Genomic DNA, 17,270 nt, shown 5'->3' with positions numbered 1-17,270 from the left:
AAGAGAAGTGCTTGACTCTTTTGCATTGTCAAGGATGGTTATTAGTGTTGATTCTTATGTTACGTTAGGGAGTGCAAGACAGGTTACAGAATGGAGTTTGTAGGGACACGTGTTCAGCTCGAAGTTTTGTTGCCGTCTGTTGCTCTCCGCGCTATTCCTTGTGTTCCTCGTGCTCAGTTCTGCCTTTGGTTTGTCTTCGATGAGTGTCTAAGTTATGACCAGTACTTAGTCTCATCCATTACCTCATTGTTCTTGTCATCATCAGAATTCAGACACTGTTTTTTCATTTTCTCTTAATAGTAGTGAAGTAAGCCCAATAAAATTTTATAATGAATTCAATTGGTAACTTTTCATATGATAGAAATTATGTTCACTAATAATCATTTGATGTGATTTTTTTTTTCAAGAACTGAAATAACTGATTTTCTAGTTAAAAAGATCAGATGACTACTTTACCAAAGGTACAGGACTGTTCAAAAGTTGATGCCTTTATTAGCATCACTTAATTAGTATTTTTTTTTTATGTGAAATGCAGGGAAATGAATGCGCAATACTAAATTGGTCAATGAATCTATAACAACAATTTTACATTCAAACAGTCCTGAAACCTTTCCATGCCAGCACCACAGAGCCTTTAGACCCACCTTCGCATTTGGTTTCAGGAGCTGAAGTGAAGCAATGAATATATTTCTCAAGATTTATTAACAAAATAATTTATATAATACATAACATACACATTTGTAGCTGTAGAGTAAACACTAAATTGAGCCAGTTTCTGCTAGCAATAGCAATATACACTTTTTGGTAATGCCTCTCAACCCCGCCCCTGGACACAGTGAGGGCCACATCACGACGTGGGTTCTCCGGCACGGCCGCACTGCGCCAGAGGCACACCCGTGAGCACTGGCGTGCCAACACACACCTCGCTGCGAGACGTGTGGACACAAACACTCCCTGTTGAGAGTGGGCTCAGGGTGGCCATTCTCCTGCCGGCTGATCTTGAACATAGATCCAGGACAGCTCTAGCACGGTAGGACAGAACACAATCACAGTCTGAGGAAGGTGGGGACTCTTGCTGCACGTCCCCTGCCACTTGTCCCCGCGACATGATAACACCATGGGAAGGCGCTCCCTCACTAGCCATCATCACTGTAGATTTGTCACTCGCGGCACTAAGGATCACGGGCTGTAGACGTCGCGGGTGGCTGACCAGAAGTCACTCGTGCGGCGTGTGTCCACTACTGGAGTAGATCCACGAGAGCAGATATGTACGTCTGCGCCATTTGTAGGGTTTCAAACTTGGACAACTTCTGGTCGCCACTCAGCGCGGGGATGTGTTCTCGAAGTCTGTCAAAGGCATTATTTAATCCATTCATCCGACGTCTCTCCCGCGCGTTGGCTGCAAGGCGACGCTTCTTGATCACTTCACGGCCCACAATTTTCGGAGGTCTTCGGCGACACTTTGCTTGGCGGCCTCGCGACACTGCCAGGGAACAGTTGGGATTGTTAAGGTCGGAGACAGCAGCCAGAACAGGGTGAGTGGTGCCCGGGGCGCCCCAAGACCATGATGCAGGGCCACTCTGGTGATTGCTCCAGCCGTGAGAGGAGCTGCTCTCGATGCTCTCACAGCTACTGATGGGGGAACACGATGGGCTGGGACGATTTTCCTCGGAAGCACACCAGTTACTGGAGTCTTTGGAGGAGATATTGCTTGAGCACTGAGCAGGGAGTGAGTAGGCGCCGGTGGTGTAAGGTGAGCTGGGACAAGCTAACTGCTCCAGGTACACCGAGGCGTGGTCCAGAGGGCTGGAGTAGCCCGGATGCGACGCGGGGAAGTACCAGTCCGACACCGACATGTCTACTGGCGTCTCGTACAGTGGTCTGACCCTTGCCCCGCCACGCGTCACCTTTATATGCCTCAACACTGATCACGTGACCCCACCGACCAATAAGGCGTTGGGGTTGTGACCGTGGGCGGGGCTGTGACCGTGGGAGGGGCGGCGGTCGGGGGAGGGGCCAGGTAGCGTGCCCGCGGCGGGGTGTGGGGGTCAGGCGGGCCACCGCTGCCGTGCTCCCGCCAGCCACACCAGCTGGCCAGGTGGCGGCGTGCGTGTGGCGGCGCCGGGGTGTGGTGCTCTCCGCAGGCAACCCCGATAATTGTTGCCTTGGGCCGCCGACACCACTGCCGTCCTCCTCCTCGGTGAATTCCACTGCATTCTTCGACCCTTGTCCTTCACTGCCTTGCGCACTGATCAGCCAGGGAGGAGAAGCAACACTCTCTACAAGGCCAATACTCTATACGCGGGGATCTGGAGCGCCTCCCTAATCTCACTCAGCTACAGACCAGATTGGAGCGTAAAAGCCCACTTGTTACATTTTTGCTCCACATCAACACGTAAACCGCCATTGCTTTTGGCAACAGTCGTCTCCCAGGACCGCTGAATTGATCAGAGGTGCATCAATAGTCGAAAATCCAGTATTTAAGAGTCTGTCTCCTTTTTGTGCGTTGTGCTGTGCTGAGATCCAGGAAACTAAGTCTAAGCTGATGGCTCAGGAAAATATGAAAATAGCTGATATAATCATATCATAATATCATATTCAGCATATTTTCCTAGATATATGAATGTAGATCCAATGTTAGAAAACAACATTTCGAAACAGCTTTTTATTTAGCGGTACATGGCCATCTTACCAAGATCTCACAATCTCGACCTCAACACGTACACTCCGGAATCTTTGATGGAGGCGATACGATCAGGGACACAGGGTCGGTATGGGCCACCAAGAATTAGCAGATTTTTTTTTTGCTTAGACCACGCAGCCGATGGTCATCTTCCATATATAGTCACTTTGCGAGTGTTGCATTGCCTTACTCAGTGTTGGCGCGTCATTCTCTCAGCTCAGAATCACTCCCCGGTTCGGTCAATGATCTCTTGTGCCTCCCAAACAAGGATTTCACCAGCACTCACTTGTTCCACGCAACTTATTATTTACTTGTTTATTATTTTTAGTTTTCTTTCTTTGTCAGGCATCAGCCTAAACCAAACCAACTGAGTTCAACCCGTAGAGTTTAGGCATCAACTTTAATTTTACTTTTACAATGGTATGTACAGTTTGATTCCGTTATTATTCTCTCTCTCTCTCTCTCTCTCTCTCTCTCTCTCTCTCTCTCTCTCTCTCTCTCTCTCTCTCTCTCTCTCTCTCTCTCTCTCTCTCTCTCTCTCTCTATATATATATATATATATATATATATATATATACCTTATTATTTTTGTCATAATCTCTCATCATCTTGATCTCATCTTTTGGACCTTGAGCCTCCCTGGGCCCTTCCAGGTTCCCAGACTTCATATCCATTTTAGGATGATAGTTCTCTTCAATTCTATTATCGATATTTTTCGTTTTATATTTTTTCAAGCACCAAACTTTACTTTCAAATCACATTTCTTAATTTGCAACCCTGATTTCTTGGGTAAAGTGCTGCAGGCGTGCATGCCATTCACGCTGCGAGAAGAGACACACTCGTACATCTGCTCTTGAGTGTTGCGTGGAATGAAGAACCTGCAGGTAGTCACGTATCAATATTATTCAGGATGCTATCTACACTTTAGCGAGTTCTTTCACTCTCTGATCGTTCGTCCGTGGAGAGATATGACAGTCTATTCATAAATACGAGTTATAACGTAAAGCTGCTCTGCCTTTATGTCGCCTTAAAGTGGCTGTGTTAAAGTGCTTAGTCAGTGATGTGTGACAGCGATGTTGGAAATATATGCTCATTGCTTCCACTCCACAACTTAACGACGAACATTAATAATTTGAGAAGGTGAACCACAGCGGTGACTGGGCTACATGTATTGGGTGCCATGATCTGCGAGAAACACTGCTTCGTCAGATGATGGAATTTTAATGCAGGGAAAGTGGTGAGCCTTGTATGGCCTTCCTGAGCAGTGTCCCGCTCTCCTTTCCCTCTCTTTCTCAACCCTCGTGTATCATCAACTTCTACCCGTTTTATGCCATATGTCCATTAATCTCCGTAATTGTGTATTCATTGCTTAATCGTTTGTTTTCACGTGTGTGTAATGCAGTGTTTCCTCGTCAGCGGGATGAGTCATGTCGCAGGTGTTCCTTTCGTCCACCGTTCGATATCCCTCAGCCAACCCCTCTCTTACCTCCCTTTTTCGTCCCAGCTTCTCCCCTTCCCTCACTGCCTCGCTTCCAGTTCTCACCCTCCTCTCCAATCAACAGGTCGAAGATCTGGGAAAGACCACCGCTTATCCACGGACTGTGGGTTGAACAAACACGCAAACACACACACACACACACACACACACACACACACACACACACACACACACACACACACACACAGACACACACACACACACACACACACACACACACACACACATGCCCGGTAGCTAAGTGGTTAGAGCGCTAGCTTCACAAGCCAGAGGACCGGGATTCGATTCCCCGGCCGGTTGGAGATATTTGGGTGTCTCCTTTCACGTGTAGCCCCTGTTCACCTAGCAGTGAGTAGGTACGGGATGTAAATCGAGGAGTTGTGACCTTGTTGTCCCGGTGTGTGGTGTGTGCCTGGTCTCAGGCCTATCCGAAGATCGGAAATAATGAGCTCTGAGCTCGTTCCGTAGGGTAACGTGAAACACACACACACACACACACACACACACACACACACACACACACACACACACACACACACACACACCGCGTAGTGTAGTGGTTAGCACGCTCGACTCACAATCGAGAGGGTCCGGGTTCGAGTCCTGGAGGCGGCGAGGCAAATGGGCAAGCCTCTTAATGTGTAGCCCCTGTTCACCTAGCAGTAAATAGGTACGGGATGTATCTCGAGGGGTTGTGGCCTCGCTTTCCCGGTGTGTGGAGTGTGTTGTGGTCTCAGTCCTACCCGAAGATCGGTCTATGAGCTCTGAGCTCACTCCGTAATGGGGAAGACTGGCTGGGTGACCAGCAGACGACCGAGGTGAATTACACACACACACACCGCGTAGTGTAGTGGTTAGCACGCTCGACTCACAATGAGGCCCGGGTTCGAGTCCCGGAAAGCGGCGAGGCAAATGGGCAAGCCTCTTAATGTATGGGCCCTGTTCACCTAGCAGTAAATAGGTACGGGATGTAACTCGAGGGGTTGTGGCCTCGCTTTCCTGGTGTGTGGAGTGTGTTGTGGTCTCATTGAGCTCTGAGCTCCCCGTAATGGGGAAGACTGGCTGGGTGACCAGCAGACGACCGAGGTGAATTACACACACACAAACACACACACACACACACACACACACACACACACACACACACACACACACACACACACACACACACACACACACACACACACACACAGGGTGAAAGATTGTAACATACATATGTATTTACAATACTTATGACAGTTAAGAAAAAGAGCTATGACTGTAAGAAAGAAAAGAGAAGAGGTTTGAAATTGAACTTCCATGTATTTTTTTTCCGGAAATTATGCGACGTTAGCATAGCAGCGTGTTCAGATACTATTGCAGGAACTTTAAAGGTTGTATTATTACCGAAGAAATTTTCAAGTGACATATATGATATCTTGTAGTCGTAAAAAGCACTTGAACGAGTACCAAAAAGTGGCATTGCAGTAAGAACGGGAAAAGTGGGTGAGGGGGAAGGAAAAGAGCAGGCAAGAATCTCAGACTGGTGTTGTGCTGAGGTGGCGTGTTGTAAGAAGTAAAATCAAAGCAAGTACGTAAAAAAATACTCCATGGATATTGTTAATGGTGTTGAGATTGGGGTGAGGATAAGAGGAAGCGGGGGCAGGGGGATTGGAATAAATCTGGCGTGTTTGTCTGGCCCTTGGGTGCGTGCTTGTCGCCCGCCTGTGTATTATGAGTGGCAGCCCGGTGACCAGCTGCTTCCCGACCGGCCGTCACACCGCCATTCAAGGTAAGCAGGCAGGTGGGCAGCTCTGCAAATCTGTGTCTGGAAGTAACCTTCAGACTGTTCTGGCTCCTCCCACCCACCCACCCATCCTCTCTCTCTCTCTCTCTCTCTCTCTCTCTCTCTCTCTCTCTCTCTCTCTCTCTCTCTCTCTCTCTCTCTCTCTCTCTCGAACCCTTCTACATTTCCAAGCTCTTTTAAAGTATCCTCCTCTTCTTTCCCATTCTTCTTATTTTCATTCATTCTCCTCCTCCTCCTCCTCCTCCTCCTCCTCCTCCTCCTCCTCCTCCTCCTCCTCCTCCTCCTCCTCCTCCTCCTCCTCCTCCCTCCTCCTCCTCTCCTCCTCCTCCTCCTCCTCCTCCTCCTCCTCTTCCTCCTCCTCCTCCTCTTCCTCCTCCTTTTCCTCTTCTTTTTCTTCTTTCTTCTCTCCCTCCTCCTCTACCTTCTCTTCTTCTTCCTCCTTCTCTCCCTCCTCTTCTTCCTTCTTCCACCTCTTCCCCCTCCTCTTCTTCTTCCTCATTCTCCTTCTTCTCCTCCTCCTCATCATCATCCTCGTCCGCCTCCTCCTCCTCATCCTTGTCCGCCTCCTCCTCCTTCTCGTCCTCCTCCTCGTCCTCCTCCTTCTCCCCCTCCTCTATCGTTAAGTTCCATTAACATCTCGAAGCTATAAATACTACAGACGTTTATAATTTGAGCGACGGTGGATACTGGGTCTTGGATTTTATAAGAATATGATGAGGGGGAGAATTAGGGCCGAGGGGGAACCTGTGACCGATATTTGGACATTTGCGCGGCCCGAGGGACGGAGGGAGGGACAGAGGGAGAGAGGGTGGTAGTGAGGTGGTGAGGGTGTGGATAAGGCTGCAGGATGGACGGGAAGAGCCACTAACGTGAGGTTTATTTCTCGCTAACCACACTGCTGGTTCTCTAGTGACAAGCGTTAGGTGTTCTTTAGTGCATCTTGATCGCCGGGGTGTGAAGCGTCCTCCTCTCTTTGTCTTTCCTCACTTGGAAAACGACATTTGTAGCTTGTGGGTGACAATTGAGGGAAGAAATAGCTGTACACTGGAGATGACGATATTCTCTCTCTCTCTCTCTCTCTCTCTCTCTCTCTCTCTCTCTCTCTCTCTCTCTCTCTCTCTCTCTCTCTCTCTCTCTCTCTCTCTCTCTCTCTCTTGCCTATCATCCTGCCTTCCTGTCCGTCTCTGTCCAGTGTGGTCCAGCAATCCAGCACCATCTCCTCGTTGTCCTCCTCGTGCATGATTCTCAGCCAACTAATGATAAGGGTCCACCTGATTTGTGTGATTAGGCACGTGCCTTCATCTCCTCCTCCTCCTCCTCCTCTTTCTCCTCCTTATCCTCTTCCTTTTCCTCCCTCTCCTCTTCCTCCTCCTCCTCTTCCTTCTTCTCTTCCACTTTTTTTAAGCTTCCTCTTCATCTGCTCCTTTACTTCCTCATCTAATGTCGTATTATATTCTCTCTCCTCTCCTCTCCTCTTCTCTCATTTCTTCTCTTCTCTTCTCCTCTCCTCTTCTTTCTTCTCCTCTCCTTTTCTGCTCCATTTGTCTGTTCTACTATAAGTGTTATTAGTGGTCTTAGTGTTGCCTCCACCACTATAACTAAGCGTACTTGTATCACTAAGAAGGCAATATCTGTCTGTCTACCTTGCATTTTCACAGTTTTGAGATCAAATTTGTGGGTAAAGCCAACACCATTGAGCGCAGAATATGTGAGAATCAGAGCGATGAAATAACGAAATATAATAAGTTCTGCTGACTCTAGCCAAAGTTACGAACAAAAATTATACCAGATAGGCGTTCGCTGTTATTACTGTTGCCACCATCGCCTGTCTGGGCTCTATTTTATTCATCATTACTAGCATACCGCTACTTAGTTACTATTACCACTATTGATGATGATGATGATGATGATGATGATGATGATGTTTCCTCCTGTGGCTACTACATATGTAAATAATGCTATTGGTGTTGTTGATCACTCCTCTACCACTACCAACACCGCCACCGCCACTGCTACTAGTACGTGTACCATCACAGCCATCATCATCACCACCGCCGTCACTGCCACCACCACCACCACCACTACCAGCTCTGCCGCCACCACCACCGCCACCGCCATCACCATCACCACTACTACTACAACTTCAACTACTATTACTACTACTACTACTACTACTACTACTACTACTACTACTACTACTACTACTACTACTACTACCACTGCTACTACTACTACTACTACTACTACTACTACTACTACTACTACTACTACTACTACTACTACTACTACTACCACTACTACTACTACTACAACAAGAAAGGAAGAGAGAGAGAGAGAGAGAGAGAGAGAGAGAGAGAGAGAGAGAGAGAGAGAGAGAGAGAGAGAGAGAGAGAGAGAGAGAGAGAGAGAGAGAAACGAAAAAAAAAATATAGGAAACAGAGAAAAATAGACAGATGATGATGGGGGATAAAATCTCATCTTTTACTGCCAGGAAGCGCCTCTGCACCAACTATGAGTGGCAATGGGCAGCATGGGGTGGTGTTTAGTCTACGGGTTCTGAACAGCACTATTGGCAACAGTTGTCGAGGCTCCCAGTCCCTGCCACCGCGTCAGCCATGTACTCTCTCGCTGACTACCTTTGCCAATTATAAACAAAACCATCGTATCTACACAGTCTTCTGCTCCAACTTCTGATACTCGGGACTGAGAGACGCCCATTACGTTATAAAAATGTGGTAAAGATATGGAGTTCACGGTTGATGCAATGTTGCGCTAAAACATGGGATCATTTATCATATCTCTCGATCAGAATGGGCCTGTTAACCCAAGCCTCAGGGAAGATTGCCGCCGATAGTGAGGACAAGAAGATTCTTTATAGATTTAGGTTTGTTGCCTTGACGGAAATAAATAATAATAACCATTGTTTGGGGAAATGATAGCGCCATCCATTTAGGAGGTGAGAAATTTGTTCGGTAATAGTAGGGTGTTGGTCTTGATGGCGTAAGTTTTTATAGCGGCAGGGTAATGTAGTTTTATACGAAATTTGTTAGAAATTGGAAAAATATATTCAGCGAGTTCGCGAAATATTTTCACTGAGTTTCACCACGAGCGTGTATATATATTTATACTGACACTTCGCGGTGTACAAATCACCTCCCACACTGCACCACCTCGCTGGTTTTCCTGGCCTCTTTTCCTGGTGCCTCCTTTCGCTCTTCACCGTCTCCTGTTCAGGGTCTTACCTTACAGCTGATGCGCCCGCCATCCTCGCCGCCACTCCCTTCTTACCCTGGCCTCATGGAATACTTCAGTGACATTTGCCTTGGATCTTTTTAAAATTGTCACATGAACACTCATACATGCAGATGCGCGCACACACACACACACACACACACACACACACACACACACACACACACACACACACACACACCTCTCTGACAACTTTATTGATTTATATATATTTTTTTTTTAGGTTAGTGTCCTATATTTCATTGAGGTGCAATCATCAGTGTTTCATGTTTACAATATCCTGTTTTTTTTTTCTGATAAAAGGAAACTCTTTATTTAGTAAGAATTTTTGCTCTTTTTTTTTTATTTCATGATTTGTAGCGAGATTGTCAGAATAAAAACTTGATTCATGTAAGCTGAACATCATCTACGAACTTTGCCGTAACTCAAAATTTGATGAGGCTAAGGCATTTCGTTTCTGGTGATTAAATGCAAATGACTCCATGTTTAGTCACTGCCCTCTAAAAGCAGTCACTAATATGGGATGAAGGTCTAAAGAAAAAAAAAAAAGGAAAAAGAAGGATAAAATATTGGTTCCTTGAGCACAAAGTGAACCCCGTCACGCAGGGTACAGTAGCAGCAATGGGAGACAGCTTTTTTTTTTTTTTATATCATGTGGGCTTTTCACGGGAATTTATGGGCTAAAGGGGATACTTGTTGCACTTACACGCTCCTTCTGTTACTCTCTCATTTTCACCTTTTCTTTTCCGTCCACTGACTTCCTCATGACCTACTTGTATGTGTGTTTGTTCGTGCGTGTGTGTGTGTGTGTGTGTGTGTGTGTGTGTGTGTGTGTGTGTGTGTGTACAAATGATCGTCCGGCAGGTTCAGCCACTAGTTTTGCCAATGATGGATAATTTGCCTTGATTACACAGTAGCTCAGGTGTGCGACCGCCTCTGCATGTTAACACGATCAATGCCGCGTTCCTCCTTCACTTCCCAGTTCCTTTCAGTCTTCACTGCTCTTTCCACAATGGTCTTTCGGGCAAGTTGTCGCTTATGAACCAAAGATTAGCACGTGCGCTATCTTTTTTTTCCTTTTTTTTCTTCTTTTTTCTTCTTCTTCTTCTTCTTCTTCTTCTTCTTCTTCTTCTTCTTCTTCTTCTTCTTCTTCTTCTTCTTCTTCTTCTTCTTCTTCTTCTTCTTCTTCTTCTTCTTCTTCTTCTTCTTCTTCTTCTTCTTTTCTTTTGGTGTCATCATTATCATCATCATCATCATCATCTTCTTCTTCTTCTTCTTCTTTTTCGTTTGTCTTCTTTTTTTTCTTGTTCTTTTTGTTCTTGTTCTTGTTCCTTCCGTTTTTTCTTCTTTTTTTTCTTCTTCTTTTTCTTCGTCTTCTCCCCCATCTTCTTCTTCTTCTTCTTGCGTTGTTGTGGTTGTGGTGAGCGGTAAGCGGTCAAGAAGTAAACCGAAGGCGCGATGTGGGAGGCAGAAGCATTAAACCGTAAAGACGAGACAGACGTGATGGAAGGCTTTACTTAATTTCAACTATGCAATTTCTCTTGAATTTTCCTACATTGGTTTGACAAGAGATGATGGTAACTGGCGATGCTTTGCTTTCTTAGGGCTTGTAAATTCCAGCGATTTTGTTTGGCAGGTGACTCTTCTAATGGCAGGCAGGCTGCCACGCTCTCCACTGCAGGGTGCACTGTCTTAGGTGCAGGTTGTCAGCTGTGACTCCAGTTATTACTTTGGCATTCGTTCTCATCCTGGTTGTCTTTTGTTTATTAGGTTGTAACTAACCTTCGTCGTCACTTCAATTTATCAGATACGTATACACACCAAAAAAACACATAAGAACAATCTAGTAAAATTCGTAAGTCATCGAAGTGTCATTTAGAAAAGACAGCGTTCTTAATTAGAATGCCTTGTTTTTTGCCACGCTTGGCAATGAAAAGTGTGCCTCGGAATATTTTATTGGTGTCATGTGCTGTGCCTGATCGCTCGCGGGAACGGATGACTGACAGTCAGCGACCAGGAAGATAACCTGAGAGCTGGTAGGGCATGAGCAGCCTCGGTAATGTGGTGCCTCCGTCCTCACTGGAAGCAAAAACTATCATTTGTCTGTAATAATTGCTATTACTCACTACATTCACTTTTCCTGTACCTGTCGAATGCAAGTATATAGTGTCTTATAGCTTCTTCATTCTTTTAAATGCATTCTAAATAATACATAGGACAAATTAAGAATAAAGACATCCTACTTGGCATCATTGCCATCATCCCCAAGCAAAAATTCTCCCTTTGAGCGACATCGTATATCTGAATGCTAAATAGTTTGAAAATGAAGTCTCTTATTTACCACTCCTCTACTTTTCATAATCAAGTGTCTCTCTGTCGTCTCGCTTTATCGTCTTGCACCCACACAAGGATACCTGAAACCATTTGTCGGAATGCAACATGTGTGAATCCCAATTAACGAGTTTCATTTTAATGATTCGCAGCGAACTTATAAAACCTATCTTGCTATTTTTGAACAACTGAGCGAATGTCGAAAAATCTTTTAAAATCTATGTGGTTTAGTGCTCTTTGGAGGTTTAGAGACTGAGACAGACAGAGAGAGAGAGAGAGAGAGAGAGAGAGAGAGAGAGAGAGAGAGAGAGAGAGAGAGAGAGAGAGAGAGAGAGAGAGAGAGAGAGAGAGAGAGAGAGAGAGAGAGAGAGAGAGAGAGAGAGAGAGAGAGAGAGAGAGAAAGAGAGATGAAGTTTGTTATATAAACAAGTAAACGTACAAACAAATTATCAGATTGATTTTGAAATAAACATGCATATAATCTGACAGACGAACAAAACTGCATAGAAATAAAAGGAAGGACAACAGAAATGAAAAAGATATATAAACATCACGAAAACATCATAGATACACAATTACACAGACAGACATATTATTAACACCAGTTCTCACATTATTTTCACGTCCTTACTAATTCCATCAATCTCCCTCCGCCGCCTCCTCCTCCTCTTCCTTCTTTTCTTCTTCCTCCTCCTCCTCCTCCTCTCTTTTTGAGAGTCCATGTTTTTCCTCACCCTTCTCCTCTCTCTCTCTCTCTCTCTCTCTCTCTCTCTCTCTCTCTCTCTCTCTCTCTCTCTCTCTCTCTCTCTCTCTCTCTCTCTCTCTCTCTCTCTCTCTCTCTCTCTCTCTCTCTCTCTCTCTCTCTCTCTCTCTCTCTCTCTCTCTCTCGTTTCCTTTGATTCCTCTCCTATCTTCTCTCTTATCCTCTTCTCCATCGTCCATATTTTTACTCATTCCTCTCCTGCGGGCTCTCTCCTTCATTTTCTTTAGTCTCAGCTCATTCCCTCGCTCCATCAGTCACTCATCCGCTTCCAGTCCCAATCATCCAGCTCATATTAATTCAAGATGAGTCCAGCGACCAATAGGCAGTCACAAATGATGACTGATCGAGCCTTGTACCTGACCTTAAAATAGCCAATAAGGACACACATATTGAACTATTGACTCGTAACAGCGAATGTAAAAAAGGATAGAGAGAGAGAGAGGGGAAGAGAGAGAGAGAGAGAGAGAGAGAGAGAGAGAGAGAGAGAGAGAGAGAGAGAGAGAGAGAGAGAGAGAGAGAGAGAGAGAGAGAGAGAGAGAGAGAGAGAGAGAGAGAGAGAGAGAGAGATGGAGAGATTGAGGGAGAGAGTCAGCCATCACCACTACCATTACCGCCACCATCAGTCTGCCAAGTCGCTGCCACGGGCCCTTTTTCCACATGAACCGTCATGAACATCCTTCATTATCACCACGCCGTCTGTCATGATTGCCGCTTAATGCCTATCGCCTAATCCCAGTCCAGTCCAGTTCGGTGAGATGTTTTAATCATATCTCTGTCTCTTCATTTCTGTGTTTTGCTTTTGAGATTGGCCATTGAACAAATACTTTTTTTTATGCAAGAGGGAGAACTGCCAAGGGCAAAAAATATATATTAGAAAAAAAAAAAACACTGGAATTGCAGTCTCCATAAAAGATGTGGAAAAATTAGCCAAAAACCTAGGACAATGTCTTAACACTTCTTAAAAGAAGTTAAGTCGTAGGAACTTGAAAATATAGAAGCAGGTATAGAGTTCCAGAGCTTACCAGTGAAAAGTAAGAATGATTGAGAATACTGGTTAACTCTTGTATTAGAGGGTTGGACAGAATAGGGATGAGAAGAAGAGGAAAACCTTGTGCAGCGAGGCCGCAGGAGGAGGAGAGGCATGCAGTTAACAAGATCAATAGAGCAGTTAGCATGAAAATAGCGATAAAAGATAGAAAGAGATGCAACATTTCGGCGGTGAGAAAGAGGCTGAAGACAGTCAGTCAGAGGAGGGTAGTTAATAAGACAAAAAGCTTTTGGTTCCACCCTATCTAATAAAGCTGTATGAGTGTAACCCCCAATACATGCGTAGAGTATTCCATACAAGAACGGATAAGGCCCTTGTAGAGTTAACAGTTGGAGGGGCGAGGAAAACTAGCAGAGACGCCGCAGAACGCCTAACTTCATAGAAGCTGTTTTAGCAAGAGATGAGATGTGAAGTTTCCAGTTAAGATTATATGAGTAAAGGACAGACCGAGAATATTTAGAGTGGATGAGGAGGAGTTGCGTGTCATTGAAGAAGAGAGGATAGTTGTTTAGAAGGTTGTGTCGAGTTGATAGATGGAGGAATTGAGTTTTGAGGCATAGAAAACTACCAAGTTTTCTCTGCCCCACCCAGAAATCTTAGAAAGATCAGAAGTCAGGCGTTCTGTGGCGTCATTGCGTGATCTGTTGACTTCCTGAAGGGTTGGACGTCTCTGAAAGGACGTGGAAAGATGTAGGGTGGTATCATCAGCGTAGGAGTGGATAGGGCAAGAAGTTTGGTTAAGAAGGTCATTAATGAATAATAGAAAGAGAGTGGGTGACAGGACAGAACCCTGAGGAACACCACTATTAATAGATTTAGGAGAAGAACAGTGGCCGTCTACCACAGCTGCAATAGAATGGTCGGAAAGGAAACTTGAGATAAAGTTGCAGAGAGAAGGATAGAAGCCGTAGGAGGGCAGTTTGGAAATCAAAGCTTTGTGCCAGACTCTATCAAAAGCTTTTGATATGTCTAACGCGACAGCAAAAGTTTCACCGAAATCTCTAAAAGAGGATGACCAAGACTCAGTAAGGAAAGCCAGAAGATCACCAGTAGAGCGACCTTGACGGAAGCCATACTGGCGATCAGATAGAAGATTGTGAAGTGACAGATGTTTAAGAATCTTCCTATTCAGGATAGATTAAAAAACTTTAGACAAGCAAGAGATTAAAGCTATAGGACGGTAGTTTGAGGATTAGAACGGTCACCCTTTTTAGGAACAGGCTGAATGTAGGCAAACTTCCAGCAAGAAGGAAAGGTAGAAGTCGATAGACATAGTTGAAAGAGTTTGGCCAGGCAAGGTGCAAGCACGGAAGCACAGTTTTTGAGAACAATAGGAGGGACCCCATCAGGTCCATAAGCCTTCCGAGGGTTTAGGCCAGAGGGCATGGAAAACATCATTACGAAGAATTTTGATTGTAGACATGGAATAGTCAGAGGGAGGAGGAGAGGGGAGAAAAGCCCAGAATCATCCAAGGTGGAGTTGTGAGCAAAGGTTTGAGAGAAGAGTTCAGCTTTAGAGACAGAAGAGATGGCAGTGGTGCCATCAGGATGAAATAAAGGAGGAAAGATGAAGAAGTAAAGTTATTGAGATGTTTTGGCTAGATGCCAGAAGTCACGAGGAGTTTGAGTTTGAAAGATTTTGACATTTTCTATTTATGAAAGAGTGTTTGGCAAGTTGAAGAACAGACTTGGCATGATTCCGGCAGAAATATAAAGTGCATGAGATTCAGGAGATGGAAGGCTCAAGTACCTTTTGTGGGCAACCTCTCTATCATGTATAGCACGAGAACAGGCTGTGTTAAACCAAGGTTTAGAAGGTTTAGGTTGAGAAAAGAATGAGGAATGTACGCCTCCATGCCAGACACTATCACCTCTGTTATGCGTTCAGCACACAGAGATGGGTCTCTGACACGGAAACATTAATCATTCCAGGAAAATCAGCATAATACCTCCTCAGGTCCCCCAACTGGCAGAGGCAAAACGCCAGAGGCACCTCTGCTTTGGGGATCCTGAGGAATTAGAGAAATAGGACAAGATACAGAAATGAGATTGTGATCGGAGGAGCCCAACGGAGAAGAAAGGGTGACAGCATAAGCAGAAGGATTAGAGGTGAGGAAGAGATCAAGAATGTTGGGCGTGTCTCCAAGACGGTCAGGAATACGAGTAGGGTGTTGCACCAGTTGCTCTAGGTCATGGAGGATAGCAAAGTTGAAGGCTAGTTCACCAGGATGGTCAGTGAAGAGAGATGAAATCCAAAGCTGGTGGTGAACATTGAAATTTCCAAGAATGGAGATCTCCGCGAAAGGATAGAGGGACAGAATGTGCTCCACTTTGGAAGTTAAATAGTCAAAGAATTTACTATAGTCAGAGGAGTTAGGGGAGAGATAGACAGCACAGATAATTTATTTAGAGAGTGACTGACTAGTCGAAGCCAGATGACAGAAAATTCGGAAGATTCAAGAACGTGGGCACGAGAGCAAGTTAAGTCGTTGCGGACATAGACACAACAACCAGATTTGAAACGAAAATGATAATGGAGAAGGGGCTACTGTCAATTGCCTCAGACAGCTGTGTTTCGGTGAGGGAATGAAGATGAGGTTTAGTAGAGTAGAGGTGGTGTTCCACAGATTGAAAATTAGATCTAAGACCACGAATGTTGCAGAAGTTAATGGAGAAAAAGTTGAGGGAGGTGTCAAGATATTTTGGGTCGCCATCGAGAGAGCAGTCCCTTCCCCAGAAGGGGACTCCGAGGCTGGATTTAAAGTTGCATTTTCTTTATTTTGAGTTTTAAGTGAAGGGTGTGTGTGTGGTAAGTGCATATAGTTTTATGTGAAGTAGGAGAGTTGTCTTTAGAGGGCAAGCTGTGGCTGCCCCTTTGAGTTGTGAGACACAAAGGGAAACCTTCAGCCAGATCACAACTAGCTTTAATGGAGAGTTCACAGCACTCCCTGAACTATTGCTGTTAGACCTCACTGGGAGTAAATTATCGTTTCGGTAGATGTCTACTACCTCCTCCAAAGATGGATAGCCTTGAGTGAGTTAGTGGTAAGTGAGATAGTGTTTGATGCTATGGAATGTTTTGTCTTCGTAACTTGAAGGCTTTTAGCAGACTCTAATGGTAGTTACTGGAATTTGCAATGGTAGTTTTATCCTTTTCATTGATAATTTAAATGGGAATAGAGCAGAAGTGTGAAGGAATAATTTTTTAAAGCTTGACTGATCATCTCAGGAAAGTTTTATCTCTGTACTGTGAGAGCTTTTAACAGACTCTTGTGGACGTGATTAGATTTTCCATAGAATGATTTTTTAATGTTTTTCACTGATCATTTAAAAGGGATGCAAAAGAAGCGTGAGGGAAAAAAAAACTATTAGAACCTGACTGATCATCTCTGCGGATGATCAGTCAGTCTACTCCTGCACACCTTTACACCTTTTCAACAAACTCTTATGGAAGTTACTGAAATTTACAAGGATTTCTTCATGTTTTTCATTGATAATTTGGAAAGGGAATGGAACATCAGAGTGAGAAAGCAAACAAGCAAAAGAGGCTGGTTATTCATTTATTTGACCTTTAAGAATAGTCCTATTGAAACCCCTAAACTTTCCAGAAAACAAACCTAAAAGTGAGAGATGACGAAGAGAGGAGGGAAGACTGGAGACCGGGAAGGAGGGAGGGAGGGAATTAGGGGGAGGAAGAACGCTTCGCTTAGTAAGTCATAAAAAAGTAAAGTACATATGTAAGTTTTGTTTCGCGAGTTTTATGTGCTTCTTTTTTGCATACTACGTAGACGTGTGTGTGTGTGTGTGTGTGTGTGTGTGTGTGTGTGTGTGTGTGTGTGTGTGTGTGTGTGTGTGTGTTTGTTTGTTTGTGCGTGTGTGTGTGTGTGTGTGTGTGTGTGTGTGTGTGTG

At 44.8% G+C, this 17,270-nt stretch overlaps 1 protein-coding gene across 1 annotated transcript; it reads right to left on the bottom strand.

Annotated features, from left to right (window-relative positions):
* Positions 1 to 683: 683 nt before the first annotated feature.
* On the bottom strand, positions 684 to 1,894 carry LOC123516808 (basic helix-loop-helix transcription factor amos-like). Its single transcript, XM_045276489.1, has one exon. It carries the CDS (start codon positions 1,854 to 1,856, stop codon positions 1,239 to 1,241), a length of 618 nt encoding a protein of 205 aa, XP_045132424.1. The 5' UTR covers positions 1,857 to 1,894; the 3' UTR covers positions 684 to 1,238.
* Between the last annotated feature and the right edge of the window lie 15,376 nt (positions 1,895 to 17,270).

The sequence above is a fragment of the Portunus trituberculatus genome, chromosome 41, assembly GCF_017591435.1.
Source record: "Portunus trituberculatus isolate SZX2019 chromosome 41, ASM1759143v1, whole genome shotgun sequence".
Taxonomy (NCBI): Eukaryota; Metazoa; Arthropoda; class Malacostraca; order Decapoda; family Portunidae; genus Portunus; species Portunus trituberculatus.
Note: the sequence above shows the minus strand (reverse complement) of the source record. Positions and strands in the feature narration are given on the sequence as shown.